Raw genomic sequence first — 13930 nt, 5'->3', positions numbered from 1 at the left:
ATTAAACCTCACCAGGTTGCAATACTTAGAAACAGTTGCTATGTAGGGTTGGAGCAGTCATTCTTTGGGCCGGATTTCAGGAGTTCACAGTAATCAGCACCCATCCTGTTTTTACTGGTTATTGTTTTTCACTGATTAACTTTGCTCTTTTCCCTCTCCCTGAGTATCAGAAAGGGTCTGTGGCCAGCGTGGTTGATGGGTTGGGTGATAGACAGCTGCTCTAAAAGTAGACGGCAGGACTGGAGGGAAAGGCAACTTGACTCTTCCTCCAGGAGGCTGAGATCCTCTGTATCACATACGGTCCTGACCTGCCTTTGGGATGGTTTTTCTGGGGGCCGAAAAACATGAGATTCATCCCTGCACAGTGGCTGAATAGGTTTAATAATGAAACTCTGAGAGTATTGTTATAAAAGAGTTTGTGATGCAATACTATCTGCACAGCTTAGCAGCAATTCTTGGGCGTGAGATTCTTGGGGCTTTGCACAGCAATACATACCTGCACAAAGCAAGGAACAGAGAAGACCACAGTGAGCCCACAAATGTCGTTCATTTAGGGGGTGGCATTAAAATGTCATTTTCACTTGCTGGTGGTGGCTAAAAGAACTAATTTGTCCCTAAACCTTTGCCTGTTACGAATATCTGTGGGACGGTTAGGATTTAAGGCTGATTCAAGGGGAACATTTAAGAATGTGCTAAATTCTAATCTTGTGCTCAAGTTCATTATTTAGCATAACACACGCATATGCTTTGAGCTGACTCCAAGAAGATACTTAAGCATATACTTATGGTTTAATATATGCAAAGCATTTTGCTGAGACAAGGCCTTACTCTCTAAAAGAGAAGCATGTAAATGTACTACAGGAAATTTCCAGTACTACATGCTACAGCATGGTATCCTAGAGAAACTAACAGCCGGCTTAAAAGGGAAGGAGCTGTGTCCATTAAGAGGATAGTGGGACAGAAGTAAGAAACAGTAGATCTATTACAAGCAACTGGTTTTCCTGGAAAAAAACTAAACTGGACTGGTTGAAGATTATTCATAGAATCACAGAATGGTTTGGGTTGGAAGGGACCTTGAAATCACCTAGTCCCACCCCCTTGCCATGGGCAGGGACACCTTCCACTAGACCAGGTTGCTCAAATCCCCATCCAGCCTGGCCTTGAACACTGCCAGGGAGGGGGCAGCCACAGCTTCTCTGGGCAACCTATGCCAGTGTCTCACCACCTTCATAGTAAAGAACTTCTTCCTGATATCTAATCTAAACCTATACTCTTTCAGTTTGAAACCGTTACCCCTCATCCTATCACTACCCTCCCTGATCAAGAGTCCTTCCCCACCTTTCCTGTAGGCCCCCTTTAAGTACTGGAAGGCCACTGTAAGATCTCCCCAGACCCTTCTCTTCTCCAGGATGAACAACCCCAACCGTCTCACGCTGTCATCATAGGGGAGGTGCTCCGTCCCCGATCATCTTTGTGACCCTCCTCTGGACCCGCTCAAGCAGGTCCATGTCTTCCTTGTGCTGGGGGCCCCAGAGCTGGATACAGAACTGCAGGTGAGGTCTCACCAGAGTAGAGTAAAGGGGGAGAATCACCTCCCTCGACCTGCTGGCCACGCTGCTTGTGCTGCAGCCAAGGATGTGGTTGGCTTTCTGGGCTGCGAGCACACATTGTTGGTTCATATTCAGTTTTTCATCCACCAAACACCTCCAGGTCCTTCTCCGCAGGGCTACTCTTGATTGACTCATTGCCCAGCCTGTATCTGTGCTTGGGATTGCCCTGACCCAGGTGCAGGACCCTGCACTTGACCTTGCTGAACTTCATGAGGTTTGCACAGGCCCACCTCTCCAGCCTGTCAAGGTCCCTCTGGATGGCCTCCCTTCCCTCCAGTGTGTCGATTGCACCACACAGCTTGGTGTTGTTGGCAAACTTGCTGAAGGTGCGCTCAGTCCCACTGTCCATATTGCCAATGAAGATGCTAAACAGTGCTGGTCCCAATACCGACCCCTGAGGAACACATCCTTACCTTTTATATATAAAATAGACAGCAGTTTACATCTGAGTCACTAGAAGAACTCAGCTTCTGGTAAAATCCTCCCTCCAGCACCTGCAGGGCCACTACAGCAGCAAGACTACTATGGTGCTGATTTATTTTAAGAATAGGCTATTAGTTTTATTTTTCTTTAAAGGAAGAAGAATTGAATATTCTTTTCTTCCCTATTGTCCAGTTGGTAAAAATAATCCCACTGAAATCAATGTGAATTTTATTGCTGTCATTGCAAGAGAATCAGACTATGGTATTTGTGTACTTTTTGATGGTGATTTTTAGAAAAAGCTTCTCAAAAGCTTTTTCTTGTCCTTTTGTACATCAGAAAATTTACGCCTTATTTTTCATCTTTTTCATGAAAATCCTGAGAACTGGAGGATTATGGTTGTCATAAAAATGAAATCTGGGAGGACTAAGGGTTTTAATCAGACTGGTTAGAAGCTGTCAGGTTTTAGTTGTGCTGTTAGCTTTTATTTAACTCAAGCTCTAGACAATGAATTGTTGAAAAGTTTCCTTTTGAAGTATTTGTCACTCTTGCTTCTTAGAGAGGATAAAGTTCCCATTCTGGAACTCTCTTTCCCAAGAAAATTCAGGAAAGTCACACCTCTAACATTTAGCAATATGAAGAGAAGGGAAAATAATGTAATTTACATATTGCTGCAACTTTGACTTGTGGATGGGTTTGTTCTACAGTTTAAATATCTGCAGCAGTTACCCTATACCCTCTTGATAGAAAAGGAAAAAATTTTGGCCCAGTACATGGACATTCATCTCACCCACAATAGATACTTGAATAAGGCTGCTGAGTCTCACCCCAGAGATGCCCATCTCTCCACTGGTGATGAAAGGAGCCTTGGGGATCTAGTTCACACTTGACTAACTTTTAGACATCTCAAGTAAGGTGTCAAGACTTAGGTTCAACTCAGTGAATCCATCTCTCCTGGCCATTAATTCTCTATTCTGGCCCTTGCTTTCTCTAGCCTGCTTGTCCCTGCTCTTTGAAGTCTTCATGCTATACTCCTGCAAGTACATGTTTTGCTTTCTGGTTCCTTTTCAAGGACAGCATCATATAGAAAAATAATTCTTGCACTGAAAGTTCCTGAAGTTTGAAATCCAGCTGTGGAGACCACTTTGAGCAGGTGGGCTTGGTAGGAGGAAGAAATGTGGAAAATAGGGAATACTCTCAACAGAAAACACTTGCCTATTCCACAGGGAGGGATGGAAAAATTAAGATCTTTGAGGAAAGAACTAGGCTTTCATCCTCTTTTTGCGTTAGGGAACCATCTTTTTGGTCTCAGTTCATATATAACTTTGTACAATAGGTTCCTGGCTGGAGACAGGACTTTAATTTGGGCTAGGTTAATGCAAATACATAACAGTGTAGAAGTTACATTTCTGTTTCCCTCAAGCCTGAGGAGCTGGTGTGCAGGAAGTCTCAGTGGAGCTGAGTTAACATATCTGTCCTAAAAAAACCTGTCCTTTTAGCTATGTTGTAGCACCACGTGATTTCTCTGCCAGCAGGAATTGTCTTTCTTTTTCTAGAGAAAAAGGGGTAAATGTGACTTCAACGCGCAAAAAATACATTTTTCATTTCATTTTGAACACCCTCATTTTCTTGCCAAACGACAAAGCTCCTGATGATGGCATAAAACTGAGTGTAGCAATAAATACTAGAATTGAAGAACACATTATAACACAGTTTTGCTTCCCTATGGAGTTTAAGGAAGCAAAATCCTATTTGACAACATCTCCAGCTCTGTCTTTCAAAGGTGCTTAGCCTTGACAATTGTTGAGATTTTTATTGTGTGTGCTGGTCAGGGAAGGGTTGCTGCCTGCTCTTGGCTGAACAGAGAGTGATTTGAAGCTACTGTGAACAGAGCTTGTGCTGCACTGAGGATTCTCTTAACAAAAGACTGTTAACATTGATCCAAATAAAAGAATAATATGACTGACAATGTTAGGGAGGTGGATCAATACAATAGTTTAAGATACAGTGGCAGCACTTGTTTCCCAAGAGACCGTAGCACAAGGCAAGTACTAGGGCTGCTACACTACTGAAAACATAATGATTTAATGTAAACTTGAAAGCAATTCAGATTGAAATAGAGAGAATATTGTTTTTTATTAAACCCTTCAAGGCTCTTGTCCCCCTTTGTTAGCCAAGCTCATCTACTCAATATACTTTCTTGTCTTCAACTCCAGCCTGAAGTGAAAATAACCATTATTCCTACCATTGTTGCTTCGGTGCAACAGTACTACAGGTGCTAACAAGAATATACAATCCTGCTCAGATTAATCCTTGTGTCTGTGACCTGAGGCAAAACCTTCTGAAGTCAAAAGGAGTTCTTGCACTGAGGTTAATGGCCTTCAGATGAGGTCACATGAAAATGCAAGCAAGGATGGAGGACAGAAGAATGACCGACTGATAAGGGATTTTTTTTTTCTTTCCCTGCTTCCTTCATTCCTTGGTTCCTTCCATATAATAAATGCCTCCTCAGCTTCACTTCTGCTCAGTTTTCATAGGATATTTCAGGCTGGAAAGGACCTCGGGTCTTTAGCCAACCAGTTTGCCAGGTTGCTCAGGGCTTTATCCATTCAAGTTTTGAAAACGTCCAAGACAGGAGGAAGACTGCATAACCCTGCTGGGTGACCTGTTCTACTGCTTGCCTTTTCCCATAGGGATGATTTGTCCTAATATTCAGACTTAACTCTTGTTTCAGTGTGTGCCTGTTGTCTGTCACTTCCCACTGTGCATCTTGGTAAAGACGCCAGCTCAATTGTGTTGTTGACATATGTTCTTCTGGGTCTGCAATCCCATCTCCAGGTTGACCAAGCCCAGCTCCCTCAGCCCCTCCACACATGCCAAGTGCTCTTGCCCCTGAGCATCTGGGTGGCCTCTGCTGAACCTGCTTCAGATGGTTGATGTTTCTCCTTTATTTGGGACACAAAACTGCACATGGTATTGTAGATGTGGTCTGATGAGCGTTGAGTAGTGGGAGAAGGTCACATCCCTTGACTGACTCTTCATATGGCCCATTGACCCTCTTTGCTGCCAGGCACCCTACTATCTCATGTTCAGCTTGCTGACTGCCTACAAACCCTGCCTCTTTTCAGCAGAGCTGCTCCCCAGCCAGTAAGGCTCCAGCCTGTGTTGTCGCAGGTTGTTCTTTCCTCCTCGGTCCAGGACTTCCAACTTAACACATTGTTGAGTTTTCTGTCAAAGTTCCTGCTGCCCCAGTCCTCCTGCTTACCTGGATGATGGCCCAGCTGTCAAGCATATTGACTGGTCCCCCCATAATTTGGTGTCCTCTGCAAAGCTTATAACCAAGCACTGCATAGCCTTTTCCAGATTGTTGATAGACATGATTAGCAAGGTCCCAGGATAGACTTATGCGGTATCCCACTTATTACCAGCTTCCAGCCAATGTATTACCCATTAACCATTTAAATGGTAACAAGGTGGTTTTGGCTGAAGACAGGAACAGTAATTCTTCTGTAATGATTCTACATGCCATAACATTTTAAAACATTGTAAAGAAGAAGTGAGTGATAGCATTTTGTGCTTAGGCACAAAGTTTACTGTACTGTTAACACTCATTGATTCTCTGGTGTTCAATGAAGGCATTAATGATCAATAAATCACTTCCCTGAGATGTTTCAGCAGTAGCAAGGAAGACCAGAAAATGGCTGCAGTGAGCAAAATGACCCCCTTCCAGTCTCTGGCCAGTGAATGATGCTAATAAGCCTGCACATAAAGATTTGTACAAAATCATCAGGCTTCATAAACCCCAACTTTATGAGTCATATCTAATAGCTGCTGAAGGAAAATCAGCTGAAGTAAGGGAACTCATGACCCGACATTCTAGCCTATCTAACTCACATTTTTTTCTGTGCAGTGTATTGGTACTTCGTCAGGTAAGGACTCAGAAAAAACAACATAAAGAAATGAATAGTTCAAATGTCTGGAGGATGGATCTGTTCCACTGAAGGCCAGATAACATTCCCCAGGCATCAACAGAATTCATTTACCTTAAGTGCAGCTCCAGCTGTGAGTAGAGGAAGTGAACAAATGCCCTTCTTGCCACAACTTCTGCATGGCAGTCGTTGACCGCAAGCCCTTGGTCATTAATGTATTCCCCGTTTATACATTTGGTACCTGATGACAGCACAATAACCTGAGCTTGCCTGATGTCCAAACCTGTAGCAAGAAAAACAAAAGGGTTGTGAAATTGCTGGGGGTGAGTATGATATGATTATTAAAGTTCTCACAGCCCATGCTTTGATGTGGCAGCCCAGACAGCCCTAATGGGATGCTTGTTAAGGTGATGATATGGCCTTTAGAATATGCAGGAATCTCACATCTCTGTGTTATTAGAATAATAAGGGCTCTATTTCAGTCTTGCTGCTAATTCCAAGATAAAAGCTTGCCACAAAGTTTACTTGTTAAATCAATAACTACATCATAGGAGAGCATATGCTGTAGGGAGGTAATAAAGATCTCCTGCAGTGCTGATAAATGGCTGGGTTTTTACGAGCTGTTGAAGACATTTTCTGGTGGGAACACGCACTCCCTGTAATGTTAGATTTCATTGCTGTTGCACTATAAGTACTAAATAAAATGCAAGTAACACTTCTGGAGCTGCTTTTTAAAAATCTCAGAGAAAAAATAGATCTGACATTCAGTCCGGTTGTCTTTTTGTTTCTCCAAGAGCAGCTACATCGGTGCATTTTCCACTGTAGTCTCAGGGATGGAGCATTCATCAGTGAGACCAGCTTTGTTCCTCCATTGCCTCTCCAGATAATGGTGATGGCAATTGAAAGACATGACTTTCTTTGTCCAGATCGACACTTTCTAGGATTAAATCCCGATTTCTTTGGAGTCAGTGTCAAAATGTTTACAGACTTCAACAGGACCTGTATTTCATTCTAAAATGTAGCTCATTCAGCCCTGTGGACAATTTCAAAGAAGAGTTAAGAATGAACTGAGCTCAAACTGAAATAATATATTGAACAGTGTATTTCAGGATGCATCTCTCTGAATACTAAAGAACAAAGGAGCAGCTCTTGGGAAAAAGGACTTTACTGGCTGATGGGTGCTTCCTCTAGATGTGACAAAGTAGCCTAAGAGTGTTGGACTGTGTTTAACAGCTGTACACAATGACTGTGTGTAGGCAAACACACGTACAGTATAGCAAGTCAGACTTCTGGGGTTGGCATAGTTGTACCTGTGTAGTGTCACCTGAGATGCCCTCGGTGTCCTGCCTAACCTCTGGTTGCTGCTCCAGGGAAGTCGGGGTGTCCAGGAGGTTCTGCACCCTCCCCACACATCTCACATGGAAATCCATAAAGTGATTCAGTGGAAACAGAAGCCCATGTTTAAGCGACTGAATCAAGCCCTTGGAGTCTGACAAGTCAGTAACAAAGACAGGCTTGAGGCTGCAAGTACCCATGGGGTAATGGAAATGATCTCACCATGGGCCATGGTGGTGCTGTTTCTATGATGTTACTTCAGCTGTAGAAAAGCTATAGTAATAGTTTTATAGAGTCAGCAATATTATTTTTTTTTCTTATGATGTAGCCTATTGAGTGGAAAAAAACCCAAAATTTAGCACAGATTTTTTGGGTTGGAAGCACTATGGTTGCGGCCGTGTTCTTTCATAACATCCATTGGTAGGATATGAGAAAACAGCTGAATGGAGAAGGAAACTGTATTTTAAACATAAAGGGCTGGTGCTGCCAGTGATGTCCCTTTTAGTAAATAGGACCAATAACAATTCATAAACTCCACACAGCACTGGAGCTAGTGGTGGATGACATGCTATAGCACTGTTGCCATACTTAATGTATACAATAGCAAATGATACCAAAATTATCTCAGCTATCAGTACGATAGTTATATCAGTAATTCAAAAGGTTTACTAGTATTGTGGCATTGCAGCATTGTGACATTTGTAGGAGAGGTATAAGTATTGTGAAAAATTCAGTTAATCACACCTGACACCCTGGTTGTGACAGTTTCATACAGAAGTTGCTATAGGTGCTAATGACAAAATACTCATCACTGTATGCCTGTGCCAGAAGTTTAATCTCTGTTTTTTACTATAAAAATGACCCTAAAAGGTGTTTGAGAGTATTTATTAAAAAAATATAAAGAGCTGGCAATCTAGAAAATATAAGAAGTGAAGATGGGAGCGCACGGTATCATGCAGCGGAGAAATGCAATTACAAAGGGTTTGTGTTTATTCTAGTGTTATTGCTAGACAAAAAGCTGAGGTGGACAACTAGCTCCTTCCCTATGAAGAAAGGAGTTTATACTCTGTGCATTAAAATTGCTTTGATGTCACTTTACTTTAGGGTCACTGCTTTAATGAAAAATAAAATAGATATCTTAGATCACATGTCCAGCTAGTTAGCCGTGTCTTTCACATGGACTAATACCAAACATTTCATGAGGAACTGCCTGCAACAGAGGTGTTTGAGTCCCATGCATCATCTCAAAAAATAGTGTATACTTTCCTGAACAGTATATATTATTTTCCTTGTTTGGAAGGTCCGTGATAAGAATCAGCTATTTTTTTTACTCTGTTTTATTTATTTACCAATGTAGACAGAGTCTTATTTTCCTCAGTGCAGTAGAAGTACACCAGGAGGCAATGCTCTTGTTCAGAAACACATGAGCCTCTCTGCCTGCACCTGAGGACCTCTGTCAATACTCCTTCTCAGGGCAGTGAGACCAACTCCTTCCTTCTCCTTACATTAGCATACCCCTAATGTGCCTCCCCATCTCCTCTTCACCTCGAAGTCAAAGCACCAGGCTCTGCAAATACAGACCAAACCATCTGGGGAAACCATCCTGCTCTCCTGCTCTCCAGGAGCTATATCTTACTCACCCCTCCCAATCAGTCCAGTGCACAGTGTGATACCTTTTATTATTTCAGACATTTTATCCATAAATAAGCTTAACTCTTTCTCTCTTCTAGTATGAGTGTATGATGATAACACATTCAGGATTTTCTGTGAGGTCTGGATTTATTCACAAATGAAACACAAAGGCACCCGACATCTATTGATGCAGCAATAATACGAAACCCTCTGATGTTGTTTACTATCACAATGTCCGCCCACATAGTAATAGAAAGTGTGCTTGGGCTGTTCATTTTTAGGTGAATTAACTCCATATGTTGGCTTTCAGTGATGGGGCCCCAGTAGGTAGGCACATGTGGACACAGCCTGGGGTGTCTGCCAGTCCTGGCAAGGTGCACATGTTTGGAGAACATCACTTAGATGTTGCCTGGGGCTGGAGGCAATGGTTTCCAAGAATTTGCAGAACCAGTCTGAGTGTTAAACATTAAAAACCTCCATGTATTTTCCATTTGCAATGACAGAAAATAATCTATGTTCCTCCATGTTCAGAAATACCCAAGAGTACGTTTCCTACAACACTCAGAAACACAGGTGTACATGACTTATGCATTATCTCTGAAATATTTACACCTCACTGGGGAGCCGACTGGGGAAACTGATCTGTGACCAATGTAGCACCATTCAGTGCTACAAGCGAGGGCACCCGGCATGATGAGAAATACTTCCAACAACCTGACAGTTGCCCAATGTGTTCAGGAGCATATATGCTAACAGATTGTCCTCTTGCATGCCTTTTTTTTGTACATATGTAGAGTTGGAGGCTTATCCCCTGTGAAGCGCTTGCTAATATTTTCAGTGAACATAGGAGGAATTTGTGTCTGAGAATAAGACATGTGATGCCTAGTTGATGAAGGTAGATTTTAACATTGACTGATCACGTTGGCATTTTAGGCAGCATTTCCAACTCTTGAGCCTAGATACTTGCTTCAGTGATTTGGAATTAATAGGCACTTCTGTACCTTTGTCTGTTTTGCATAAAACCCCTGTCATTACTAACTCTTGTTATTAATGTTTACTTCCTATTTTATTTTGCTGGCAGAATACTTCAAATTTCTCAAGCGATTTCTATTTACGAATGTCAAGCTGCCTCCTAAACATTGATTAATTTAACCTCAGACATGTAGCAGATCTCGACTGAGCAGATCATCAAGTTGTGCCTGGGAAAGCTATAGCGTTTGATGTGGCAAAATCCTAAACTAGCACTAACCTGGCACCACCAGCCATATGCCACCTTCCCTGCTTAGGGCTGTACAGCGGGGCATGATCCTAGACGAGGATTGCTCTTGGCAAGACCCATGCTCTTGCTGAGGGGAGCTAATCTCAGATGAAAAACCCAGGGATCTAACTGTGTCCTCATCATTTGACAAACAGGAAGAAATGGGCTACATTACTATGACCTTAACTCCTGACCCACTGATTGTTGGAGTTCATGAGGCATTTCTTTCGCTCGCTGCCTTCTGCGACGACGTAATGTTTGAGACATTAGGTTAAAAGCAACTAGTGAACGATTTATAACAGACACCTGCATTAGGTTTCTATTATTTGCCTAAAGACTCCTAATAGTTTTCAATTTGAAAAGGAAATGGAGCAGGGGAAAGGAAACTGGGGAGCTGTGTCAGCATGCTGTCTGGGTCCTGGCTAACGCTGTGTTGACAGGGACAGCTGGGGAAGCAGAAAGGGAATTTGCCACATTTTATTTTCAAAAATTCTACCAACTAATTAGTTGCATTATACAATGAAAATGTACCCACATATGACACACTGTCTTCGATCACAGATTCAGTCTAATGATCTAGTGAGGTAATGAGTCTTTCTGGTGCTCTGCTGAAACCCTGAGCCTCGCCCTGGGGTCTAGTAGGGCGGGTCTCCTCTCACAGCCAGGCAGGGGGGATCTCGACCCTGTTAGTGTTCATTTTTTTTGAGTCAGTGATAGTCCAGACTTTCATGCCATAACTGAGCCACTGAAAAGAAAATGGGTTTTATTATAAGCCATTTTCAATTTGCTGACACCAGTGGTGGGATTCGTTTCAGCTATTCTGGATGGCTAGAGTCTAGATGTTTGTAGCTGAGGTAATTCCTGTAGACTCTCTTTATAGCCAAAGCAGAGGAACTTTCCTGGAAGGAGATTCAGCTGGCCTATTTCAGATACTTGCTTTTGGATAGTCTGCATTGCGCCTCAGTATTTCCAGTTTCTCTTCATGAACTCTGCAGACCTGTAGACAGCCAGCAGAAGTATAGCTTTCTACAATGTAGACAGATGTTGTAGCAAGACTTCTCTTGTTACAAGTAACCAAATAGTAAGTGTGAATAAAAACTCCTCAAATTGTAAGATGGCAAGCAGAGCAAACCTAGTGCCTTTAATTTTTTTTTTTTTTTTTTTTTTTTTTTTTTTTTTCCGGATGTTTAAACCTTTTGACGTTTTTTTTTTTTCATTTTTTTTTTTTTTCCCCACACAACATTTAAGGATAATTGCTTGTATTAATGTTAATATATTCATGTGTGGTCATATTGTCTTAAGCTGGGCTGTTACACACATAAAGCAAACAATGCTGTCTTCCCTATATGATCTCCCAAAACATCAGTCCTGCAGCCACAGAGCTGGCAATACAAATTATTCAGAAAAATGCTGACAGAAAAGGCAGTAAGCAAGAAAAAATATGAAGGTTTGCTCAGCAAATAAGCTGGATATGGAGAACTGGCTGACATCTTACGGACTACAGTTATGAGCTGTGCTTTTAAGTTGGTCATGGCCATAAATGCAAACTATCTACACCCATCTGCTTTGAGACACAGCTCTACCAATAAAACCAGAGAGTTTTGGCTAGTCTAATCAATGTTTCTACTGACTTTAATATAGTTATTTTCACTTCTAGTGTGCTGTGATCATTAAGGCCTTCCATAATACAGAATTGTATCCCTGCATATTTATGAGTTGAAAAAGGAAAATCTAAATCACTAGGTAATTGCAAGAGGTGTTGACTGTTACATGCAATCAGAAAACTGAATCACTCTGGCTGTATATTGGAGATTCAGTGAGCTTAATTCACATCGAACAGGATGGAGTTTGCAGCTGCTAATGCCAGCATACAACTGGGATCACACTCTGGCTTCTCAGCAGCTGGCGCAACACGAAGAGAAACACCAGTCAGTATGCAAACGTCTATTTCGCTGCATGTTTTAGACCCTGCTAGCGGTAATGAAATCTATCTTCTTTTTTAACATGACACCATGAAGATAAGTCGCTGCTTGGAATATGTTCACTTTAAATTAGAAAAAATAATCAGAAAAATCAGGTTTGATTAATTAAAAAACCCCACACCTCTTTTATTGGGTTGGAGACAACTGACACAAAATCCTATGCAGTAAAAAAAAAGAGCCAGAAATAATGATAGTGTAACATCAGCCCTTGTGAATAATTCATGGAGTACAATTTCATGTTACTTTAAATGGTGCTGCTTCTTTCTCTGATAAGCAATAATTTTATGCTCTTTCTTTACCTTTTTTAACAAATCATTCAAAAGGATTGTCTATTGTTATCTGCAAAAAAGTGTATTTGGAATAATTTTCAAGGCAGCTTAATAGAGCTCCGATCACAGAGGAGGTTTTTTTTCAATACCCTCTACTCGTAGCTGAATAAGTTCAGGTTTCCATTTCAGGTTTGTTTAGGGAAGGAAAATTTCTTGATGCTACATAGCAGTGACAAGTTCCACATTATTTTCTGTTATCTTCTTCCCTGGCAGCTCTACCACATCCTTAGAAAGGCTTTAATTTTGTAATAAGAGATAGTCAAGACATGAAAGGGCAGTGGTGCTAGAAAAGATGCCTGTGGGGATATGCTGTGGGCACAGTCCTGCACCCCACTGTCCCAAGGCAGGTCCCCGAGCCAGTGCAGAGCCCTACAGAGGACTGCACTGTTAGGCTGTGGGCTGCTTTTGCCACCTCAGGAGTGAGCAGTGTCCCACGCAAAATACTTCTGCAAAACACGTGAGAGCTCTTCTCCCCATCTCCTCTCTGAAAAAAAGGTAGGAAAAGCATGTGTTTCTGTAAAAAGCTGTTGAAGCCATTGTCCATGTTTGCTAGAGCTTGCATAGGGGTAGTCTATGGTTAGAAGTGAGGGCTGTGTTTACCCAAGTCCATCACTCCATTTGCCCTGTAACTTGGTGATGCGTCTACACCCCCTCTTTTCTGAAGTTTCAAGAGGAGTGAAATCAAGATACATGAGCAAGGAGGGAGCTGAGGATCGAGGGACTGGTGTGTGTGGTATGGTGTACCCTGCCCTTCAGTTTCAATGTAGAATATGCACTTCCTACACAGGGAGATCTGCTGTTGCCAGCTCTGCATGGAGAATAAAACCATACTTGTGACTCCGAAAAAAATGAATATGTAGCCATAAGAGAAGAATTGTGTACAGCAGGCATGATTAACAGTAGGCATATGGCTATTAACAGCACGCATTTTTCTGCCAGCTGTACGGACTCTGCTGCAGCTCAGTTTTTACTCTCCATTTTCTACTGTATCAGTGGTGGTGATTGTGATAATTTCAGTGACAGACAGGAGCCTGGGACTTCAGGCATCCCAAGGAGCAGACCTGAGGTGGATGGGAGCGCCTGATGTAAACAAGTGGCTGACAAAATAACTGGGAAGGAAGAAGCATGTTAAGGGCTTATGAAATATAATAGCAGAAGTCTGAACAAAAGGCAAATACATAGCTAGCAAAAATTAGGAATAAAGAAGTTGCTAGCAGTGAGGTTAAAGATATTTGGGCATATAAATACATAGTCCTTGAAATACTGGAGTTGCAAAGGGATTTCTTTTCCTGACGTCAAACTGTGGGTTATGTGAAAGTGAACATATTGTATTTCTGTGGAAAGAGAAGGTGTAGAAGAAGCCTCTGAGAGCCTTATATTTTCTTCCTTTATTAATGCGTTGGGTAATCTTGCCTCTGACTGCGCTGCCTAGGGA

General features: G+C 42.0%; 1 protein-coding gene across 1 annotated transcript in view; it reads right to left on the bottom strand.

Annotated features, from left to right (window-relative positions):
* ADARB2 (adenosine deaminase RNA specific B2 (inactive)) overlaps positions 1-13930 on the bottom strand; it is a 110406-nt gene that overhangs the window by 38708 nt on the left and 57768 nt on the right. Inside the window, exon 4 of the mRNA XM_009956744.2 lies at positions 6074-6242. Coding sequence (XP_009955046.2) covers positions 6074-6242 — 169 coding nt within the window. The remainder of the gene's footprint in view (positions 1-6073; positions 6243-13930) is intronic.

This window comes from Leptosomus discolor, chromosome 6 (genome assembly GCF_034619465.1).
Source record: "Leptosomus discolor isolate bLepDis1 chromosome 6, bLepDis1.hap2, whole genome shotgun sequence".
NCBI classification, from domain to species: domain Eukaryota; kingdom Metazoa; phylum Chordata; class Aves; order Leptosomiformes; family Leptosomidae; genus Leptosomus; species Leptosomus discolor.
This window is presented reverse-complemented; position numbering and strand designations above follow the sequence as displayed.